Consider the following 22,474-nt stretch of genomic DNA (forward strand, 5'->3'; position numbering starts at 1 on the left):
TACTTTCGTGGGGTGTTTTCTTGGTTTTGTTTTAATTCCCGAGTATCAGGACACCATCATTCCAGCTTTCTTTCTGAGGAATCCTTGGCTTAGACTGAATCTCTAGAGGCGGCATCCAGTGGCAGTTCAGATGACAGCTGTGTGTGCTCGGCCACTGCACTCAGAGAGCCCGGCGCTCGGTCTCCTACCCTCCCCAGCTACCAGGGGCCTCAGATGGCTTCACCTCTCTGGAAACTCACCAAGTACCAGCCTGGGGGTCCCCTTCTTTTTCACACAGGACAAAGGGGTCTGTGCTCAATTAGAAAGTCCTCAAGCCACAAGAAACCAGGTGCAGAAGTGTCCTCTCACTCTGTGAAGCTGATCAGAGATGTTCTGGGCAGTGGGCTGTGTGTTCTGTTCCAGTTAGTGATGTGGATAATAAGCTGTGTTTAGAATTTCCTTGGGCCACTCCATAGGGGAGGAAGGGGACCAGACTGCAGAGTGACAGGAATTGAGGAGACAAGTGCTGAGTGCCAGGTTTTGGGGATGAGATGCCCGGGTGGAAAGCAGAGGAGATAATAGGAAGGGGACACTCAGTGAGGAATCCTGAGAGTCAGCTCCTGGCATGAAGTGCTCCTTCATCCCTTCACTCAAAGAATCCATGATGTTCCAGAGCTGGGGCTCCAGACCGGGAGCCTCAGAAACTGGTCAGCCCCCAGCCGTGGAGGCGGACGGGCAGGGCTGGCTGACCTCTGGCTTGGGGCCACGAGAGTAAAGCTTCCAGCCTCAGGAGGAGGTTTGACTAGTTGACATTTTCCTTCCCTCCCACCTTGGGGACCCCATTACTAAATTGGGTCTCAGTGGCATCTGCAGGAAGTCCTTTGTTATCTCAGGATAATTACTCCAGAAAAGGGCCACTTTTAGTGACTCCATTTAAAACAAAACTTAGCTAAAGTACTTCATCCTAAATTAGGAGTAAAATGCTTGATTGGGGATTTATCCAGGAGAATTAAAGTACAAATTAAGAAATGACGGGAAGTTTGTCACGTGTTTAACAAAATTTGCAATCAAGTGTTGGTTGAGAGAAGTCTCATTTTTTCAACAAAACTGCCTAATCGCATTCCTGTGAGCCAGCACCGTGATGCCGACAGAGGCACATTGTTGACCTTCGTCCAAAACAAAGAAACCAAAGGCAAAAGTTTAGTTGAATTTCCCAAGAGTTTCTCGATGTTTTGAAGTTTTAATCATTCTCTTGAAAGAAACTTTGACATGGTCTTTCTCTATTTTCTCTTTTTTGGTTGCAAATTGGGCTCAGGGTAAAACCCTTAGTCCAAGGCTTTGCAGATGATGCTCTGTCGTGAGAGACTCTCTCGTTCCTCCCATCCCAAGTCAGTGTGAAATTCGCAGTTTCAGTCAGTGTTTGATTTGCATCCTATTCTCCTTGGATATTATGGGATGGTCAGCTTCAAACAATGCTCTTTCCTGGTCTTGCTTTTCCTTCCCCCAGACCACCCTTCTCCCCCAACCTGCCCTGGTCCAGATCCCTTGCTCCTGCATCTCATTGCTCAGCTCTGTCTGCATCCAGCTCCTTGGGGAGTGTTTGCAAGTTCAAGTGCTGGCTGATGGGCAGGCCTCCTGCTGGGGCACTGCCCCTGGGAAGCCCACGTGCCTGGAGAGGAAGGGGCTGGGGAAGGGGCATTTAAGGAGCCTGCTGAGCAATAGCTGAAAGGTGTCAGACTGCAGAGAAGGGGCATCGACTGAGCACCTACTGTGTGCTGGGTCCATTGGTCCCTGGAGATGCGGGATGGTGTCTGGCCCCAAAGCTTCTTGCGGCCGGCATGCCTCACCTCTCTGCCTCTGGGTCTTGGGCAGGAGGGAGCCTCCTGGGCACAGCTTGGTGGCACCCCAAGGGCAAGTGGGATATTCCTGAGATGTTGCCTGCTTGGTGGCCCTGACGTGGACCAAAGGTCGGGAAGAATGCTGAGCTTCATCAACATTCTAGAACCTAACTCAAGAAAGTATCTCTGATCAGAACCCCGGCAGCAGCCCGAATGGGGAGTTTAAGGCTCCTATGCTGACCTTAAAGAGGCAGCAGGGGGTTCTCATGCCAGCCAGGGGCGGAGTGAGCAGGCCTCCAGGGCCCACACAAGGGCCTGCTGTTCCGGGAATCACTTGGGACCAGTTCGGGGTCACAATGGGGCCTTTCAGGGAACAAAGTGCTTCTAGCCCAGCCTAGCGTCCCTGCTCACGTGGGCATCAGCCCAGAGCAGTTAAAATAACATGATTTGGAAAAACAGATTTACAGTGACTTCCCCACTCTCTGTGACTCAGAGGCCTGTGTTCCGTCCCCATCGTCCCCGGTCACGGCAGCCTCTAAGAGCAGGGGCGCTGCAGGCAGACCCGGGGCTCCTGGCTGGGACCACTTTTGTCCCTCACAGTAACGTGGGGACAGTCCCAGTGCAGCCTCTACAGAAGGCCCTGAGAGGTGAGGTCCATGCAGAGCACTCAGCTTCCAGGACTTCCTTCAGCCCACACACTGTCAGCAAGAGCCTGCAAGGAGGCCAACACCCGGGAACGGGACCCCCAACAGCACTGGGTGCCTGGGGCTGCTGAAGGTGCTGTACTTCTTCACTCAACCCCTGTGACAGCCATGTGGGGTGGATAGCATTCAGATGAGGAATCTGAGGCACAGAGAGTTTAAATGATTTACCCAAGGTCACACAGCAAGTAGGTGTGATTTCCAGGGGTCTGGTTACAGAGCACCAAAGTTACCTGTCATGTGCCACATCTCACTGTGACAGGGTCTCTGTGCCTCTGAGAGCAGGGGGCACAGACATGCCCAACCAGTCCTTCACACCCACAACACTGACGACACTGACAGACGATACTCAAGTTTCCAAAGGGCACACAAGGAGTGTCGGGAAGTCCAGCCAGGAGCCCACCCTCCTGGGAGGAGTGGCTGGGATGAGGGGCTTTACCAGGCAGAGAAGGCAGGAGGGCTTTCCTAGGCAGAGCGGGGAGTGACCCAGCCAGGCAGGTGGGGAGGGGAGGGCTCAGGAGGCTACGAGGCCCAGGTGCCCTGAAGGTGAGGCTGCGGCCTGGCGGGTACCCAGGGGCACCTGCGGGGACTACCTGTGGACAGTGGCAGCTGGCCAGGTGAGAGATGCTGTGGCTCTGGGCTGCAGCAGCAGGACAGGCAGACAGGCTGGGCTGGGGAGGGGACAGACTTGACCAGATGCTGGGGAACTGAGAGCCAGTGGAAGGGACTCTGCAGACCCCTGAGCAGCCTGAGTGTGCGCCTCTCTCAGCTCAGCTCCCTTGCCTGCAGAGCGGGAACAGCCATCCTGCCTCGTGGGCTGTTGCAGGATTCAAGGACTTGGTTCAGGTCAGCCCTGGACCGAGGAAGGATGAGGATGTGCCAGCTGTGGTCACCATTATGGGAGTGAAGCAGGGAAAGGTCTAGAATGATCCTGAAGTTTCTGCCCTGGGCAGACAATGGTTATTCACTCTGTGTTCAGGATTCATCAACCACGTCCCTGACATTGTCATAAACTTGGATCGATAGTTTTGCTTTTCCCCATAGAACTGAGAGTTTAATCGGCCACATCAGAGGTTAAAATGGCCCCATCTAGTAAACCAACTTCAGTCCCTTGGGAAGGAGGCCATTTCTGCCAGAGCCCTCTGACCACTCAGTGAAGTGCACCGTGAGGGACTGAGGGTCGGGGTCATCCAACCAGGCCCTTCGGACCCTTGGTCACCTGGGCCTGAGCAGCCAGCCCGGAGCAGCCTCACCCCTCAGGGACAGCAGTGCTGGGAGGGAGCAGGGACGTGACCGATGAAGAACACGGGGCCCCAGAGGCCCAGAGACTCCTGCAGAGCACCCGGCAGGTTAGCGCTGGAGCTGGGCCTCGGCCTTGGGCAGCCTCCTCTGCCAGCACCGCCCACTCAGCTTGCTGCCCCTGCTGTCCTCCTCTTTCCCCAGGTTTATTGAGATACAGTTGTCAGATAACTTTGTGTAAGGTTGAGGTGGATAACATTACTGATTTGGTGTCTGTATATACTGTGAAATGATCACCACAATAGGTCTAGTTAACATCCAGGAATAAATTTAACCAAGGAGGTGAAAGACATATACTGAAAACTGTAAGACATTGAAAGAAATCAAAGAAGACATAAAGAAATAGAAAGATATTCCATGATCATGGATTGGAAGAATAAACAAATATCCATATTACCTAAAGCAATCTACAGATTTAATGCAATCCCTATGAAAATCCCAAGTACAAGACCAAATGGTAAATATATGTTAGTGTGATAGCTAATGTTATGTATCAATTTGGCAGGGCCAGGGTATGCTCACATATCTGGTCAAACACTGTTTCTGGGTGTGTCTGTGAAGGTGTTTCCAGAAGAGATTAGCATTTGAATTGGTGGGCTGAGTAAAGCAGGCTGTCCTCCCCAGTGTGGGTGGGCATCGTCTGATCCATTGAGGGCCTAATGAAGGCAGAGGAAGGTTGAGTTAGCTCTCCCTGCTCATTCCTCCCTGAATGAGCTCTCCTGCCTCACTGCCTGAGCTGAGGCATTGATATCCTGCCCTCGGCACTCTTCGTTCTCAGGCCTTTAAACTTGGACTGAAATTTACACTAACAGCTTTCCTGGGACCCTCAGCTTGCAGACAACAGGTCATGGGACTTAGCCTCCATAAATGCATAAGCCAATTCCTTATAATAAATATCATTATTTATCCAATAGGATATATATATATCCATAACCTATTGGCCTGTGTCTCTGGAGAATACAGAGTTTGGTACCAAGAGTGACTCTAGAAAAACAGAATTTTAAGGATGAGTTTTCTGTATTGGTTCTAAGGGTTCTGGAATTGGGTCTCTAATCTAATTAGATTTAAAGATGCTAATGACTCTATTTCCTAGTAAAAAGAACACTAATAGGGCAATAGAGATATGCAAAATATCTGCCTTGGATACTCCTAATCAACCATTTATAAGAAGCAAGGAGCTGGAAGGAACATTTTTGGAAATCTAACTGTAGTGTAAGTGCTTGACATTAAGCTTTTGATCGCCAAGGTATCCATTCCAAAGACACCCAGCTCGAATAAACATGTTGCCAACAGTATGATACAGCTACTAGTAAAACAACTAGATAAGAAGCTAGACAGTCCCATCCATGACATTGTCTTCTCAAAAGCCCTGGGTAACCTAGATAACTGAGTGACCGAGCTTTTCCCTTCCTGTGCCCTAATTCTCACCCTTATGTTTTACATTTGACAATAGAGAGTGAACCTGTGAAACTCTAGACATCCCACCCTCAGATCCAGTAAAGGGAGAGCACCAGGTCCGCACTTTCTCTGCCTCTATCCACAACCTTGCTGTGTGGCCCTTGTACCTGCCATGTGCCCTCTAGTACTTGTGAGTAATGAATCTTTTTTTCAAAGTTCTCTGATGGTTGTTGCTGAGGTGTCTTGCAATCATAAGAACCACAAGGGCTGGTCCAGTCACAACATTGGCTCCGGTCATGGAAATATCTAAAGAGGCTCACCACAAGTCATATGAGCCCAGGTGAGTGCCCCAGGCATTCCTAGCTGTAGCATCATTATTGATGGGCTGACACAAAACACTAAAAAATATAATAACTTTGGCTGATTACTCCTAATGGTGCTGGACAAAGTGGTAAAAGAAAAGGATAAGCTCAGAGATTTAAATTCCCTTCTCAAGTGCACATGGAACATTCTCCAGGATAGATCACATTTTAGGAGACAAAGTGTTAAAAATTTTAAGAAGATTGAAATCTCAAAGTGTCTCTTCTGACCACAATGGAATGAAATTAGAAATCAATAGCAAAAGGAAAACTGGAAAATTCACACATATATGGAAATTAAATAACATACTCTTGAACAACCAATGGGTTAAAGAAGAAATCATAAGGGAAATTAAAAAATATCTTGAGACAAATGAAGATTAAAACACAACATATCAAACCTTATGGGATGCAGGAAAAGCAGTCCTAGGAGGGAAGTTTGTAGTAGTTGGCACCTGTACTAAAAAAGAAGATCTCAAATCAACAACCTAACTTTACACTTCAAGGAAGTAGAGAAATAGAAGAACAAACAGCCCAAAGTTAGCATAAGGAAGGAAATAATAAAGTTTAGACCAGAAATAAATGAAATCAAGAATGGATAAACAATAGGAAAAAATCAATGAGACTAAAAGTTGTGTTTTTAAAAGATCAACAAACTTGAGGGGGCAGAAGGAAAAGGAAGAAACTATACTATAAACACACACACACACAATTATGGTGGTGGTTAAATGGGTATTACATTTATCAAACTCATCAGACACTTTAAATGGGTGAATTTTATTTGTGTAAAGTATACTTTGATAAAGTTGATTTTATGAAAGGGCCAAAAGCCAGTTCTTTTAAAAGACTAGTAAAATTGACAAACCTCTGGAAACACAATCAAGAGAAAAAGAGGATACAAATAATTCCAGGAATGAAAAAGAGAACATAACTACAGATAAAACAGAGATTTTAAAGAAAATAAAAAATATTTGACAGTTTAATGGCAAAAAAGGTAAATTTTTAGAAAAACTTTAAAGTTTGCAAGAAAATTGGAATAGCCCCTAAAGTCAATCAAAACACACACTACACACACAATAATCCCACTTTACCAGGCGAATGTGACTGTACATTTAAGGAATAGGAACTCTTCTAGGGGTGGGAAAAATCATTAAACCCCAGGATTGGGCTATCCTAGGACTTCCCCTGGGTAAATCACAGGAATGCAAGTACTCTTTTACATTAGAAAGTTTATCAATGTAATTTACCACATTAACAGATTAAAGAAAACCATATGATCATCTCAAAAGATGTAGATTTTACTACTGTTCAAGAAAACCTATTTTTTAAAAAAGATAAAAAGGCACATTCCATTATATTCATTGTCATTTTTATTTGGCTACACCATCATAAAGCATACATAATGGGCAGGTTATATAAAGGACTATATCAACAATAACAGTTATATAGCACTTGATAGCTTACAAGTTACTGTGCATCCATGATCTACCTAATCTAATCACTCCCAGGTAGGTATTACATTTTAAAAAATATATAAATGAAGAAACACTTAAGAGAATGAAGTAATTTGTCCCAAATCCCAATTATTTTCATTATTTTGTTGGTACTCTATGATATCATATATCATGTATCAAATTCAAATGAACAGATATCTGCATACAGATAACACACAATGGAAAAAACTCCCCAAATTCTGAATCCAATTTTCCAGTGGTTCTCACATGCTCTCAGAACAAAGATACAAATAAAAATGTTTAAATTAACCCCATGGTTTATATTATTAGTCATATCTATCTTTCCTTCTCAAATTTGTGATCTACAGTTAAACACTGGTGTTTCCCTAACTTAAAAACTAAAGTTTCTGTGAAGCTAGATGAAGCTTGCAGCCTGGTAGTTTCTACCCACCAACTTGGCAGCTTATCTTGGGCAAACAAGTGAGCATTCCTCTTGGTACTTAATCCTAACTGGTTACAAATGACATGTCTGCCACAAACCTTTGACACAACTTGACATGCCATTTCAGTGTCAAATGGAAGGAAGTCATGGGAAAGGTAGAGTAGTACTTTCCCCTATTCCTCTCCCTAAATACAGTTAAAATTCCTGGACATTACATATAGAACGACATAAGAAGATTCTGAAGCTGGAGAGAATACAGAATGTCTGAGGCCTCTGGACCTGAAGAACAACACAGCACTGCATTCCTGGAGTTTTCCTTTTGCCTCATCTATCCAAGACTGGGTTCTGAAGAAGCTGGCAACTCAGAAACACCAATAGGCATAGATAAAAAATGGCCCAAGAAAACTCTCCTCTGTCTAGCCAAAGGACTAGGAAAAAGCATCCTCGCAAGACAGAAAACTTCTGGACAACAATCACCCATTCCAGCCAAAGGCCATGGGAAAAACTGTGGCCCTGACCACAACAACAAAGGCTGAGTGGGGAGCCTACACTTCCACCCTCACCAAGCTCTAACAAGGTTCCTTAATGTCCCAACCCACTCCAGAGTGATATCAGAGAAGGTCAAGTGGGAGACAGGATTTTCAGAAGTGACCTCTCCCCCCATCCCACTCCAGTAGTGTCATTGGGGACTAGGTGGGGAGACTGGGCCTCCAACCCTATCCAGAGACAAGACATCTCTGCCCTTCCTTACTTGATTTCATCAGTAGAGGCCTAGTGGAGATTCAAGAGTTTCGCTAATGACAAACAGTAATGCAGTTACTCCCCACCTAACCCCACCCCAACCTGTGGTATCAGAGGAGGCCTAGCATCAGCAGTATTGAGGACCACCACCTCAGGTGTCAATAGAGGCCAATGATGAACCTGGACTTCCAATGCCAACTTACAGCAATAAGGCAGTGTCCCCCAAACGCTTTCTCCACCAGAGCAGTGTCAGAGGAGGAGTGCCCAAACAAAAGCATTAAACAGGATACAGAGTCTTGTAACATAAAACTCAAAATGTCCAAATTTCAAATGAAAATCACTCATCACACAAAGAACTAGGAAAATCTCAACTTGAATGAGAAGACAGTCCAGAGATGCCAACACTGAGATGACGTAGATGTTAGAACTACCTGACGAGGATTTTAAGACAGCCATCATAATAACGCCTCAATGAGCAATTGCAAACATGCTTGACATAAATTTAAAAAACAGAAAGTCTCAGCAAAATAGAATACACAGAGAACCAAACGGAACTGAAAAATACAATAAATGAAATAAAACCCGATGATGGGCTCAACAGAAGAATGGAAGGCACAGAGGAAAGAATCAGTGAACTTGAAGACAGAACAATAGAGAATACCCAATCTGAACAACAGAGAGAAAATTGCTATGGACTGAATTGCATTCCCCTCCCCCCTGCCCCAATTCATATGTTGAAGCCCCAATCCCCAACGTGACTGTATTTGGAGATAGGGCTTTTAGAAGGTACTTAAGGTTAAATGAGGTCATAAGTATGGGATCCTAATCTGATAGGATTGATAGCCTTATAAGAAGAGGAAAAGAGAATTCTCTTTTTCTCTCCACATGTATGCACCAAGGAAAGGCTGTGAGGACACAGCAAGTAGGTGGCCATCTGCAAGCCTAGAAGAGAGCTCTTACCAAAAACTGAATTGGCTGGCAACTTATCTGGGCCTTCCCAGCCTCCAGAAGTGTGAGAAATAAATTTCTTTTGAGTCATCCAGTCAATGGTATGTTTTTTACAGCACCCCAAGTAGATTAAGACAGATTTTGGTACCTAGAAGTGGGGTGCTGCTCCAACACATACCTAAAGATGTGGAAGCAGCTTTGGAACTGAGTAACAGATAGAGGGTGGGAAAGTTTCAAGGTGCACGCTAGAAATATGGAGGTTAAAGGCCCTTCTGGTGAGGTCTCAGCCAGAAACGAGGAACGCATTATTGGAAACTAGAAGACGATTCTTGATGTAAAGTGGCAAAGAACTTGGCTGACCTGTGTCTCAGTGTTTTGTGAAAGGCAGAACTTGTGAGCAATGAAACTGGATGTTCAACAGAGATGTCCAAGCAAAGCAGTGAAGGTACAGCTTGGGTCCTCCTTACTGCTTACAGCAAAACGTGAGCAGAGAGAGAAGGAATTGTTAAGCAAAAAGGAACCAGAACTTGGAGATTTGGATAATTCTATCTATCCATACTGTAAAATATGAGAAATCTCAATCTGAAGAGAAGAGAGTGTGGCTGAACAACCATTTGATAAAGAGATCATGAGTGAGACTCATAAACTTAATCAGCCATCTCAGCAGACGCCAGGAAATGTGATTATATCAGCAGAAACACCAACAGCTGGGACTAAAGGGGAATGAAAAACCAGACAAATGAAGGAGGGCCATCAGACTTCTTAGATGTTACAGGCCCAGACAACAGAGGTATTCAGCTGCAAACATGCCCTATGCTTCAAGAAAGTTCCAGAAGAATGACTCCAAGCTGATTCAGAGCACATCAGGTTGCCTCTTGTTTCAAAGTGGGGGGACACCAATGAGTTTCAACAATCCAGACAGCCTCCAACCACAGGGTTGTGCAGCAGAGCCTTGGTAGCAGGCCCATTGCACCAGTGGGTCTGGAAGGTGGGGCATCAAGCCGAGGAGGATTATTCTCACACCTTAAGATCTCATGGAGTTTGCCTTACTAGGTTTTGGACTTGCTTGGGACCCATCATCCCTTCCTTCTTTCCTGTTTCTCCCTTTTAGAATATCTGCACTATGCCTGTCCCACAATCCTATTCTGGAAGCACATAACTTATGTGGTTTCACAGATTCACAGCTGGACAAGTATTTTGCCTCAGGATGAATTATAGCTCGAGTCTCACCCATATCTGATTTATGTGATACTTAGATGAGACTGTGAACTTTAGAAGTGATGCTAGAATGGGTTAAAACTTTTGGGGTTGTTGGGATGGTGTGAATGTATTTTGCATGTGAGAAAAACATGAATTTGGCGGGAGCAGGGGCAGAACACTATGGACTGAATTACGTCCCCTCAAGTTCATATGTTGAAGCACTAACTCCCAATGTGACTACATTTGGAGATAAGGCTTTTTGGAGGTAATTAAGGTTAAATGAGGTCATAACGCTCGGAGCCTATTAGGAGAGAATCTCTCTCTCTTCCCATGTGCATGAACCAAGGAAAGGCCACGTGAGGACACAGCAAGAAGGTGGCCTTCTGCAAGCCAAGAAGAGAACACTTGCAAGAGACCAAAGTCAACACCTTGATCTTGGACTTCCCAGCCTCCAGAACTGTAAGAAATTAGTTTCTGTTGTTTGAGCCACCCAGTCTATGTTATTTTGTTATGGCAGGCTAAGCAGACTAAGAAAAAAATATACTGAAAAAAAATGAACAGAGCCTCAGGAACCTGTGGAACAGCAATCAAAGATCTAACATTTGTGCCATCAGAGTCCTGGAAGGAAAGAAAGGGTGGGGGTGGGGGGCTGAAAATGTATCCAAAGAAATGGTGGCTGAAAAATCCCCCAAATTTGGCAATAGACATTAATCTACAGATTCAAGAGCTCAGAAAAATGGATAAACTCAAAGAAATCCACACCAAGACATCACAAACTTGTGGAAACTAAAAACCCAGTACTCAAAATATTTGCAGTGATAACCTTCAAAGTTTCAATGAAAAAAATATATACACAAAGATGTCATCTGCCTCTATCCCCGAGAAAAATGGTGACAGGCAAGAATTTCAGTCTTTTCAAGTTTTCACAATCTAATATGCAGTGTCAGCTCAGGTCCACAACTAAATTTTACTATGGTATGAAAAAGTCTAAGTACAAACTACATACAACTGAGGTAAATCTTTATAAATAAGCACATTCTCAGGTAACTCAGATAGCTTAACAGACTGAAAACATCAAAGGTCTCTTCTGTACTCTCCCTTTCTAGGCTGTCCGTCTTGACCCTTGGAGTTAATGTGATTCTTAGTAGGTGACATCTCAATATGCAAGGTCGAAAAGACAAAAAGTGCAGAAGTGGACTGCCAGGCCAACGTTCCTAGGCTTCAGGGTGGAAACTTTGCAACTGACCAACTAACAAGTCTGACTAATACTTTTCCTGGTTGTATTTGTTTGAATAGTTTTCTCCATCATTTCTTGAGTTCATTCCCCCAGCTCTTTTTCTCTATCCTTTCTGCCTACCTCTTCAGTGCCCTTGTAATAAAGACTAGGGACAACTTCCCTTCCACTGCCACCTCCAAGCCTGGACACACTCATTGTGAATTCTCAATCTCTTGATTTCTACCCCTGTAATTTCCCCAAAAGCACTTATCCCTGTAAAATCTCATCCCCTTAGCATTATGAGACTACCCAGCCCAGCCAAGATGTCTTCTTTCCATCATGGCATACCCTATTTCTCTCTCAAGGATTAGGTAGCTTACATACACATTAGGGTATTGGAAATAATTTCCTTCTTTCCCCAGGGAAATTCAGTGTCCTCCATTAGAACACTTTAAAAAATGTAAAACTCCTCTTTCACATTCTGTCAGCTATGTCCCATATCAACAATGACTTCTCAATGACTATCTTTTTTGTAACAGTCATAAATTCCTTTGTAGCCCTCACAGCATGTATAGTAATTGTTCAATAAATATGCTCTGAATGTACTACATTTATATAATCTTTATCCAGTATGAATTCTCTTTTGCTGGCTAAAGGCTGAATGCTCACTAAAGGATTTTCCATATTCCCCGGTTTTCCCTCCAGCATGGGTTTTCTGATGTTGAGAAAGGGATGAACTCTGGCTGAAAGCTTTTCCACATTCCTTACATTTGTAGGGTTTTTCTCCAGTGTGAGTTTTCTGATGCTTTGTAAGAGATGAGCTCTGGCTGAAAGCTTTTCCACAATCCTTACATTTGTAAGGTTTCTCTCCAGTGTGTGTTCTCTGATGACGAACAAGGGCTGAGCGGTCACTGAAGGATTTGGGACAATCACTGCATTTATAGGGTTTCTCCCCAGTGTGAGTTCTCTGGTGTTGAGTCAGGGCTGAACAGTAGCCAAAGGCCTTCCCACATTCATTACACTCATAAGGCCTCTCCCCAGTATGAGTTCTCTGGTGCTGAATAAGGCCTGATCGATCACTAAAGGCTTTTCCACATTCATTACACTTATATGGTTTCTCTCCAGTGTGAATGACCTGATGCTGGGTAAGGAATGTGCTTTGGCTGAAGGCCTTCCCACATTCATTACACTCATAAGGTTTCTCTCCAGTATGAATTCGCTGATGTTGAGTGAGGTATGAACTCTGATTAAAGGCCTTCCCACATTCATTGCATTCATAGGGCTTCTCTCCAGTATGAATTATATGATGCCGAATAAGGGCTGAGCGGTGACTGAAAGCTTTCCCACATTCGTGACATTCATACGGTTTCTCTCCAGTATGAATTCTCTGGTGTAGAGTAAGGTGTATGCTCTGGCTAAAGGCTTTACCACATTCGTTACATTCGTAAGGTTTTTCTCCTGTGTGAATTCTCTGATGCAAGACAAAAGCTGAGTAGTAACTAAAGGCCTTCTCACACTCATTACACTTCCACGGTTTCTTTCCTGTACAAATCTTCTCATGCCTCGTTAGATCTGCATTTCGTTTTAAGTTCTTTTTGAATGAATCACAATTATGTAGTCTTTCTTCTTGCTGTTGAACATGTAATGATCTCCAACTAAAATTTCTTCCAGATTCACCACACTGGTAACTTCTCTCCCCAGAAGATCTCTTCTGAGCGACAACCTCTTGCATTAAATGTTTCTCATGGTTTTCCTGCTGACTCTCTAAAGAATCCTCACATTCACCGGAACTTTCCTTTGGAAATCTATCTATTAACACCCCAGGGGCTGATGCTTCTTCAGAAATGTCCTGCTTTGGAGTTTGCTCCTTGCTTTCTGGTTTTGTCTCCCAGTCTGAAAAACACAAAAATACAAAGATATCATTTCCTACATGGAGAGAAAAAAAAGTGCTATGGTAGGATAATATGAAACCAACAAACAAAAAATGCTTACAGGGAACACAGGAACTTAAAAGCTCTCAAAAATAGCCTTACAATCTTGAGAGACTATGAAAAAAAAAAAGGTCGACTGGGCAAAGAAGAGCAGTTGCATAAAGGAGGAGGGTGAGCAGGTACTCAAGACTACTCTATCCAGCAGGGTAGGAAATAAGAAAGAATAACAGAAAAGACTAAGCAGATATGATGTGGGGAAATGGAAGATAAAAAACAGGGTTTGGTGGAGACAGGGCTGGGATCAGAGAAAGACGGTCTCGCCAGGGATTGCCCATTGTCACCGCCTCAGCAGAGCCTCATCACTTCATGTGTTGAGGATGACCATCTTGAGCTGATCTCCTTGCCAGCAATCATTTCCCATTCCAGTATGTCCCAATCAATCACTGCTAACAGACTCATCTTTCAAAACCATCTGTCTTACACAAATAACTCTGTTGCTTCCACCTTCTCAAGATAAGACACAAATTCTAGAAACTACCATTCAAAATGGCCCAGATTTACAATTTCAAATCATCACAAAGCTTAGCAATTAAGAAGCAACTAATCATCTCTGATTGCCCCACACCCAGCAAATTGCAAAGAGTAAAAAGAACTAATTTTTTTTTCTTTTAAAAAGGGTAGTGTGTGAAGAGGGGAAGGTCAAATCCCCATGTGCTCAGATTGGCATCCCCTGTCAGGATACCTGCCCCAAAACCCTAGACTTCCCATTAAAGGTTTGGGGGAAAAAGCTTTACTGCTAAAAATGTTTAAATATTTCCAGGCTTAAATGGTCTTTAATATCCATTCCAACCATGACTCTACACGAAATAAATCACTACAGTGTTCTCAAGTACATAAAATCAGGGAAGTGTCTGAGATTTTAAAATAAGCAGAAATAGGTTAAAGGCAAATGGACTTTCAGCTAAGGGGAGTGAAAGAATTAAAGCCCCATGGGGCTGGCCCCGTGGCCGAGTGGTTACGTTTGCGTGCTCCGCTGCAGGCGGCCCAGTGTTTCATTGGTTCGAATCCTGGGCGCGGACATGGCACTGCTCATCAAACCACGCTGAGGCAGCGTCCCACATGCCACAACTAGAGGAACCCACAACGAAGAATACACAACTATGTACCGGGGGGCTTTGGGGAGAAAAAGGAAAAAATAAAATCTTAAAAAAAAAAAAAAAAAAAAGAATTAAAGCCCCAAATGTTCATGGAGAACATACAGTCAGCGGAGGCTAGTAACAGACTTGCCTGCCTGGTGTTAAGGGGTCAAGTTAGAAACAAAGAAGGCAAAATGGCTAGGCAGGTAGACTAACAAAGGCCTTGAAAGCAGGTAGAGGAATGCAGAAGTGGCAGAGTAAGCAACTCACTGTGGGGAATCTAGCAGTATTCTGCTGCCTCAGTTACAGAAGGATAAGACCAAAGAAAGCATAATTAGCTGGTAGTCTATTGCATAATCAAGTTTGACAGAAATGATAGGGTCAAATCCATGACATCTTTTAAAAAAAAGTTACCAGGACTTAATCAATAGCTATCATTTGCTTAGCATATAGCCAGGTACTGTTCTAAGCATTTCTCTTGGGTTATTTCATTTGATCCTCCCAACAACCCTATGAGTTAAGTATTATCATTATCCCCATTTTACAGTTGGGGAATTTGAATCACAGAGAGGATAACTCACTTGTTAAAGGTCACAGACCTAGTGAGCAGCTGAGATTGACTTTGAACCCAGGAAGACTAGTTCCAAGGTCTGCATTCTTTTTTTTTTTGAGGAAGATTAGCCCTGAGCTAACTATTGCCAGTCCTCCTCTTTTTTGTTGAGGAAGACTAGCCCTGAGCTAACATCGTGCCCATCTTCCTCTACTTTATATGTGGGACACCTACTACAGCATGGCTTGCCAAGCGGTGCCATATCCACACCTGGGATCCGAACCAGTGAACCCCAGGCCACCGAGAAGTGGAACGTGCGAATTTAACCGCTGCACCACCAGGCTGGCCCCCAAGGTCTGCATTCTTAACTACTATGTTATGCTGCCTGCCATAAAATAGAGAGGAAGGCAAGGCAAAACTCAGAGATCAACTCATAGTCATTGGTCTGAGACAAAAAGTAGCAAAATCCTGTAGAGATAAAATAACATATATGAAAAAGCCAGGTTTAGAACCTTGCACCCAAGCAAATTATTAACAAACTTAAAAATGTTGATTTAATTTCATCTTATTTAGGAAAAAGAATCGGTCTGAAAGGGTGGAAAGCATTTACATTCTAACAAATAAAATTATGAATTTATTAAAAAATCATCATCCACAGAGCTGGAGTGTGGCACGGGAGAAAGGAACTTCACTTCAACTTTTGCATGGGTCTAGAGAAATCTGGAAAGGCTCCTCCACAAGCATTTCAAAGATACTTTTCCCACTGACCACCTGAGTTTTATGTTCATTATCTCCAACACTCACCTGGACCAGTCGCTTTTGGGATTTCTCTCTCCAGTTCCTCCTTACACTCCAACGGAGAGATTACATCAGGCTTGGAAATTGGAAGCCCTATTCATGGGGAAAGAAAAAGGAGTCTGGTAAAGAGCTCAGTACTAGCTCCTTGGTCATTAGGGAAGACAACATAAGACAGAGAGAAAGGGGCTGGTTTTGGATTTCTCCCTCAACAGTGCTCAGAAGAAGGCAGAAAGATTGATACGAGGTTTACTTGCATTCAGAACAACTGAGTCACTTGTTTTTCCCTCTCCCTATCAAAAGAATAGGTACTCATTTCTCAAGAGATGTTTTCACTAGAACTTTGTCTCAACATCCTTGGTCAAGGAATAGAGAAGAAGGATGCTATTGCCAGGTGAATACAATAAAAAGGTGTCCATTTCTAACTCTAGGAGTGTTAAAACTATATCCAGAAACAAACAGCAGAAACCGTCTGTCTTAGGCCTTTTAGAGATTAAGAATCTTTGAATCTAAGAACCCCAGAGCTCCTAGGAACCGAGGAAGCAAAGGTACAACAGGTAAACTCCCAGGGGAGGGGGAGTCATCCTTACCCAGCAAGACCAGATTCCTATGCTTCTTGGGCGCATCTCCCTGAGGAGGGTTCAGCTGCCCCCACTTGGGGAGAGCCTCAGCCATATCCCTGACCATCGACGACTCCTGAAGAACCAAACACATCAGTGCTCACCAAGGGACCTCCTTCCAGAGGCTTCTGAGAAGGACTCAAACTGACAGCACAGGAGAAGGAAGACAGGAAGGACAGGAAGGTTAGACAAAACGACCTCTAACATCCCTTCCAATACTAAGGTTCTCAGCGTATTTGCAGCCACAGACTCACTCCCTGCCTCCAACTATAAGAACTGCATGTTACCTGTCAGTAGGAAGGAAAGCACCTCTCCATAAAATCTGAAGGTACCAAGTTATTAGTTTATGTATCAATAAACTAAATTATAAGGGGTGACTGGACACATGTGTATGGTCATGGATGGTAATTAGCCTTTGGGTGTTGAACATGATGTACTCTACACAGAAATTGAAATATAATGATGTACACCTGAAATTTACATAATGTTATAAACCACTGTTACCTCAATTAAAAAAATGCAGAGAAAAAGATCAATGCAGTTACCTAAAAACCCTATAGTCTTAATAAAAATAAATAAACTAAATTATAGAAACCCTTAATATTTAGACATGGGGAAGTGAAGCAAATGTAATTATGAGTTAAGTATTTTCTTTATGGTATAGTTTTACAATATAAGGGATTAAGAAATATGAAATATTTTCCTCTCTAGTCTTCCTTTGGGAATAAAATTCGCCCAATATGTATTAAAAATTAAGAAGTCTGCTACATGTGTCACAGAATATAGATTTATTTGTAAAACAGTGACCCAAGCCCAAATTATTATGAAAGTTCCCAAAGTGTTCTTGCCATTTCTTGTAACGGCCCTGATGGGTCTGGCCCCTGCATCTACTCTCTACCCCAGCATATGCTACTCCTCCCGCATTCTCTGTGCTCCAGCTGGAGGTCATCTTTCAGCTTCCTGAAATGTATGCCACATTCCCTTTTGCTCCTTTTCACATGTAGCTTCCTCTTCCTGAATGTTCTCCCCCTGCCCTACCCTTTCAGGTATTTTAATCCTACTCACACTTCAGCTCTCAGCTCAGATGTCACCTCCTCAGGGAAGCCTTCCCGGACTCTCTGGGTTGCAGCCCCATGTTCTTTCCCTTCTCTTGGGTTACGGGCACACTGAGAGACTTTGTGATTATCGTCTGACTGTCCCATTAGACAGTAGGCTCCATGAGAGCAGAGGCCAGGTCTGCTTTTGCTCACTGAAGCAGCCCTAGTACGTGGTGCAGAGCAGGAAGACTGTAAATACTTCTCAGAGTGTTGAATGAAGGAAGGAACACTTGAACAAGAATTACTAGAAACAAGTTTAAATGGGGTGTTCTGTAAAATGTGCATGAAAACAGAGGTGGGGAGAGGAACAGAAGGGTATTAAAGTTGGAAAACACTGCAGGAGTGTTTACTCGAGCCTAACCTTAATCTAGATCATGGGCACAAAGTTTAGACTGCCTGCTAAAATATGGGGCAAGGGAGAGGGTGGGTAATGCTACTTTGAATCTGTAGCTGAATCTGTTTACTACCGATAAGACAAATGTCTAATAATTTTTTCATTGTATTAAAAAAATTTCTATACAGGGGCCGGCCCCGTGGCCGAGTGGTTAAGTTCGTGCACTCCGCTTCGGCGGCCCAGGGTTTCACTGGTTTGGATCCTGGGTGCGGACACGGCACCACTCATCAGGCCATGCTGAGGCAGCATCCCACATAGCACCACCAGAAGGACCCAGAACTAGAATACACAACTATGTACTGGGGGGCTTTGGGGAGAAGAAGGAAAAATTTTTAAAAATAATAATAAAAAAATTAAAAATTTCTATACAACTTCAATTTAAATGAGATGCATTAAATAGACCAGTTCCTGGGTGCTAGCAAATGAACCAATCCTACCCCTTTTCGAACCACCACCTTTGCCAAAGGCCCCTGAACATAGATATGAATATAATGGTTAACTTTATTTATATTCATCATTCTAATGTTTATGATATAGCCCTCCAAAAACAACTCACATTAACGAAATAAAGTTAAAAGCTACCTACTTTGAAAATCCCCTGCCCAAAATAATTTAACTCTTTATTCTAATACTTGAAGTGTGAAATCACTACACTTTTCATTTCAGTTTATGGTCCCTTAAGGCCATATGCCTCAGGAGTGATCAACACAAGCAATATCATTTGTACAGTCTTCTTTCTTTACAAATAATGCTCACAGTAACAGACTAACTGGCAGTTCCTTTCAGACTGGAGTTCCCTGAGAAAACCTCAGCAGTCAAACTCGTTTATGGAGCTGCTGCTCAGTGTGCACGTGCTGGGGCTGGAGGGCAGAGGCAGACCAATCAGACACTGTCCCGCAGACGCTACTGACTTTCTCTTCCCTCTTCCCTCTGAAAGAGATCTACAATTCAGATCAGAACCAGTACTGGCCTTTTCTCCCAGCGTCTTACATGGATCATCAGCTCCTGTGTGCTGTGAGGCCAGGTCTGAAGCTCACAAGCACTCTTAGTGTCCTTACCACATTCTCCCAGGGTCCGCCATTCTCCCAGGGTCCTAGGCCAGATCCTACAGAAGCATCTTGACTAATCTCTCCCCAACCAGTCATGGCATGTTTCATCTTGCTGAGCCTCTAAAAACCTTCACAGGGCCTTAATCGCTCTTGGAATAAGACCCAGCGTGGATTTGCCAGTGGTATGGCTACAACATACCTAAGCTTCCCTCACACTCCAGCTCACTCCACAGTAACACACACATACCCCTCAAAGATCTCTAACTCTCTCATCACTTGGAGACTCTTTTTTGCCAAACCTGTTCTCTCTCTTGGAATATTCCTGTATTCTATTCTCCAACTACTTATTGTCTCTTGTTTTTCAAAGTGCCGATTTTATCCCAATATTTTTCCCCCAAATACTCTAGAGGATGGAAAACCTCTTCTAAGGCCTTTTATGACTTGTCTGTACCGGTCATTTCTGCATTTAGAAATACATATATTTCTTCTTGCTGTTTAACTATGTTACTTATCTATATCTTATCTCCTCAGTAAACTTCAGCACAACTGGCTTTCATCACTTTGCATCTCACCATGAGGCCAATTACAGCACTGAGGAGTTAGTAAGTGTGCACCAAGCACTAAGTGGACAGAGAAGTAATGCCGGGAGAGAAAGTCCTGCACAAGTGAGGAGCACGTACTGTCAGGTTCACAATTCATCATTTTACCAAGATGAACCCAGTGGTCTAGGAATCAGGGCTGAGCAATTCCATAACAATGGAAGGAACCACATTTACGTTCTGAGAACACAAGGAAAATAAAAGAAGGACCTAAACCCACCTGGGACGCAATGGTCAGCAGCACAGTGGTCATGCTATTTTGGGTTTCCAGCACCAGGAAGGTCTAAGTCCTCAGAAAGTGACCCTAGACGTGAAGATAGAAATCATGATAATTACTCTTGCCTTCCCGTAAACTCGCAGAAACTGTCATATGCAGCTACTTGTCACCTAAGAAGAGCTGACACAGGGAACCAAGGGACAATCCCACAACATCCCTGAATCAAGACAGCCATGACCTTGCTGCCTCAGGTTCCTCCCATCCTCCTCCGCCCTTAACCTCCAGTAGAACTCTGCTATGAGAATCTGGACACATAAACTAAATACATATTTGTATCTTTCATCTGCTGAGTGATAGTCAAATAACACTCAAAGTCTCTTGTGTCAGTCGGTGCCTCACTTAACGATTCATCCCTGTTCTATTCGAGGCTCACAGGATGAACGAACACTAAATTCTTTTTAAACGTTGTCTTTTCAGAGAGAACACTGGCTTTCTCAGAAATGCGATGGGTCTTGTGGGAAAAAATCCAGGATTCTGAAGAAATCCTGTGACTTCTCGAATCCTCACTTGCCCCATCTGCCAGATGGGTATCCTACTGCCTCATGGGGTTCCTGTGAGGACAAAAGGAAGTCATTATCAAAAGCCAAATAGTCAGATCTGCTGATTTGGGGGGCAGGGGAGGCGCACATCATCCTAAAGACCAGCAGGGCAAGGCAGGCGGCGGGCTCTCCCTGAAAACCCCAACGTGAGGATAACCAGCAAGAAGGGGCTCTCTCACACAGAGACAGGACGCTTCTCCTTCCCGAGCCTGCCCCAGCCAGAGGGCAGCCTTTCTCCTTTTACTCTCCAGCAGGCACCGCGCCCGCACCCCTCCCAAATTCTCACCTCTGCCCCCCGGCTCCCTGCGACTCTCTCCCGGCCCGCGCAGGTGACTCCCGCCGCAGAGAAAGGCGCAGCGAACGCGCGAGGGGCCCGGGGGCTGGGAGGGAGGTCGCCCACCCAGGGGCGGGGAACACGCGCGACCCTCGCGGGGCAGCCTGCGCCCCCGACCCGGGGGCCCTCCCGCCGCCCTCCTTCCGGCCACTGAGACTTAGAAGGACACACGCTCAGTCCTGTTCGACCCCAGGCTCGACCTCACGCCCGACACGGAAGAAGCCGGGTCAGACGACAAAGACATCTAGGAGCCGGCCGGGCCCGGTCGCGCCTGCCCGAACTCGCGGCTGAACTACAACTCCCAGAATCCTCCGCAGGGCGCGGCTCGCGACACCGTACGCCGCTTCCCAGAGGACTCCGGGGGACGCTGGCCAGGGGTCTTCCGCCCTCGGGGCTGCGTCTCCCGCGATGGGGGCTCCCGGTTCTGGGTTTCCGGGGGTGTTGGGCCCTTAGAAAGGTCCTTCTTGGGCGTTCGAAGGGCCGGGCTTTTCGTGATGCCGATTCTGCCTTCCCGCCCCGGAAGATGTGCTCGGCTGCACCAGACCCCGCCGCACGTGGGACACTCTCTCCCCTGCAGCTGTAACCGGTGGATGGCTGCGCCCCAGCACACCAGGATTCCCTCGTAGCTGCTGGACTCCCTCAGAGGGAGGCGCCGCATCCCAAAGGATGGTTACCCCACCGCCGTCGCTTCCCTTCTGCTGCGCCTCCTCGGCAGTAGGCCCATTGCGGCAGGGTAGAGGTTACCTCAAGTAGCCCGGGATGTTTATTCCAGGCTGCACTTTGGAATAAGAAAAAGTAATATCTCAGTCTCGGGAATCACATCAACCCAGAAACAGAGCCCCATGAAGTTGTCAGTTAGTAACTGGTACCGCTGACCTCAAGGGGACTGGAACATGAAAGACTTTGACTCCCGAGGAGCTCCAGGAGCTGCCTGCTGGGAGTCGGGGTGTCTTCAGGCTGGTGCATGTTCTCACTTATCTTCTCACAATAAAGTAGCCAATGTTCCATCCGGTTCAAATTCCCGAGAAAGAAAATCAGATTAGCCTAACTGTCCCTGTTTGGGTATCAGCCGCAATGTCCGTTTATCCTTTCTCTAATAGAGTTCCCAACTTTTAGGTAGGCCTAAGGCTTCCCCGAGTAACGATTACATTTCTCATCATCCCTGCCTCTTGCCAGGGAGATGAGAGCAAAGTGATTCTTAAAGGAAAGAGGAAAGCTCCTCCAATACTGGCTGGAACACAGACAAGTCATCATGACCACGTGGACACCGTTAACACCCTAGTGTAGGGGAGGAGGACATTTCCTCTCCCCAAATGTGGGTTCGTCTGGCCGGAGAACGAATTAAATTCACATGAGACAGAATAGCAAGAGAAAATTAAACAAAGCTTTATGAGGAACCATGGCCCGGGGCCTTTCTTCCCGAAGGAAGAAAGAGTGCGGAAGAAGTGGGGTGCACATATACCCCCAAACAGGGTGTTTCACATGTGATTGAAATGTCCCTCCCACAATAGTCACAAGATTGCCCTGTCGGCACAGTGCTTGATGGACACAGCAGGTAGTGGTTGGCTATCTTGGTGG

The 22,474-nt window shown here is 45.0% G+C and overlaps 1 protein-coding gene across 1 annotated transcript; it reads right to left on the reverse strand.

Annotated features, from left to right (window-relative positions):
• Positions 1-6,926: 6,926 nt before the first annotated feature.
• On the reverse strand, positions 6,927-21,347 carry ZNF892 (zinc finger protein 892). The gene is made up of 5 exons (XM_070573586.1): positions 20,849-21,347; positions 19,967-20,050; positions 16,578-16,683; positions 15,997-16,083; positions 6,927-13,468 (listed from the first exon to the last, which is right to left on the reverse strand). The coding sequence occupies exons 2-5, from the start codon at positions 19,997-19,999 to the stop codon at positions 12,198-12,200; spliced, it is 1,497 nt and encodes a 498-aa protein (XP_070429687.1). The 5' UTR covers positions 20,000-20,050; positions 20,849-21,347; the 3' UTR covers positions 6,927-12,197.
• Positions 21,348-22,474: the final 1,127 nt, after the last annotated feature.

The sequence above is a fragment of the Equus przewalskii genome, chromosome 14, assembly GCF_037783145.1.
Source record: "Equus przewalskii isolate Varuska chromosome 14, EquPr2, whole genome shotgun sequence".
Classification (NCBI taxonomy): Eukaryota; Metazoa; Chordata; class Mammalia; order Perissodactyla; family Equidae; genus Equus; species Equus przewalskii.

Excerpts from the sequence above, each read along its gene's own strand:
- ZNF892 (XM_070573586.1), bottom strand. The coding sequence starts at position 19,999 with ATGACCACTGTGCTGCTGACCATTGCGTCCCAG. Across the intron at positions 16,084-16,577 it reads TAGGAATCTGGTCTTGCTGG|GGCTTCCAATTTCCAAGCCT; the intron begins GTAAGGATGACT and ends CCCCATGAATAG. Across the intron at positions 13,469-15,996 it reads CCCAAAAGCGACTGGTCCAG|ACTGGGAGACAAAACCAGAA; the intron begins GTGAGTGTTGGA and ends TGTGTTTTTCAG.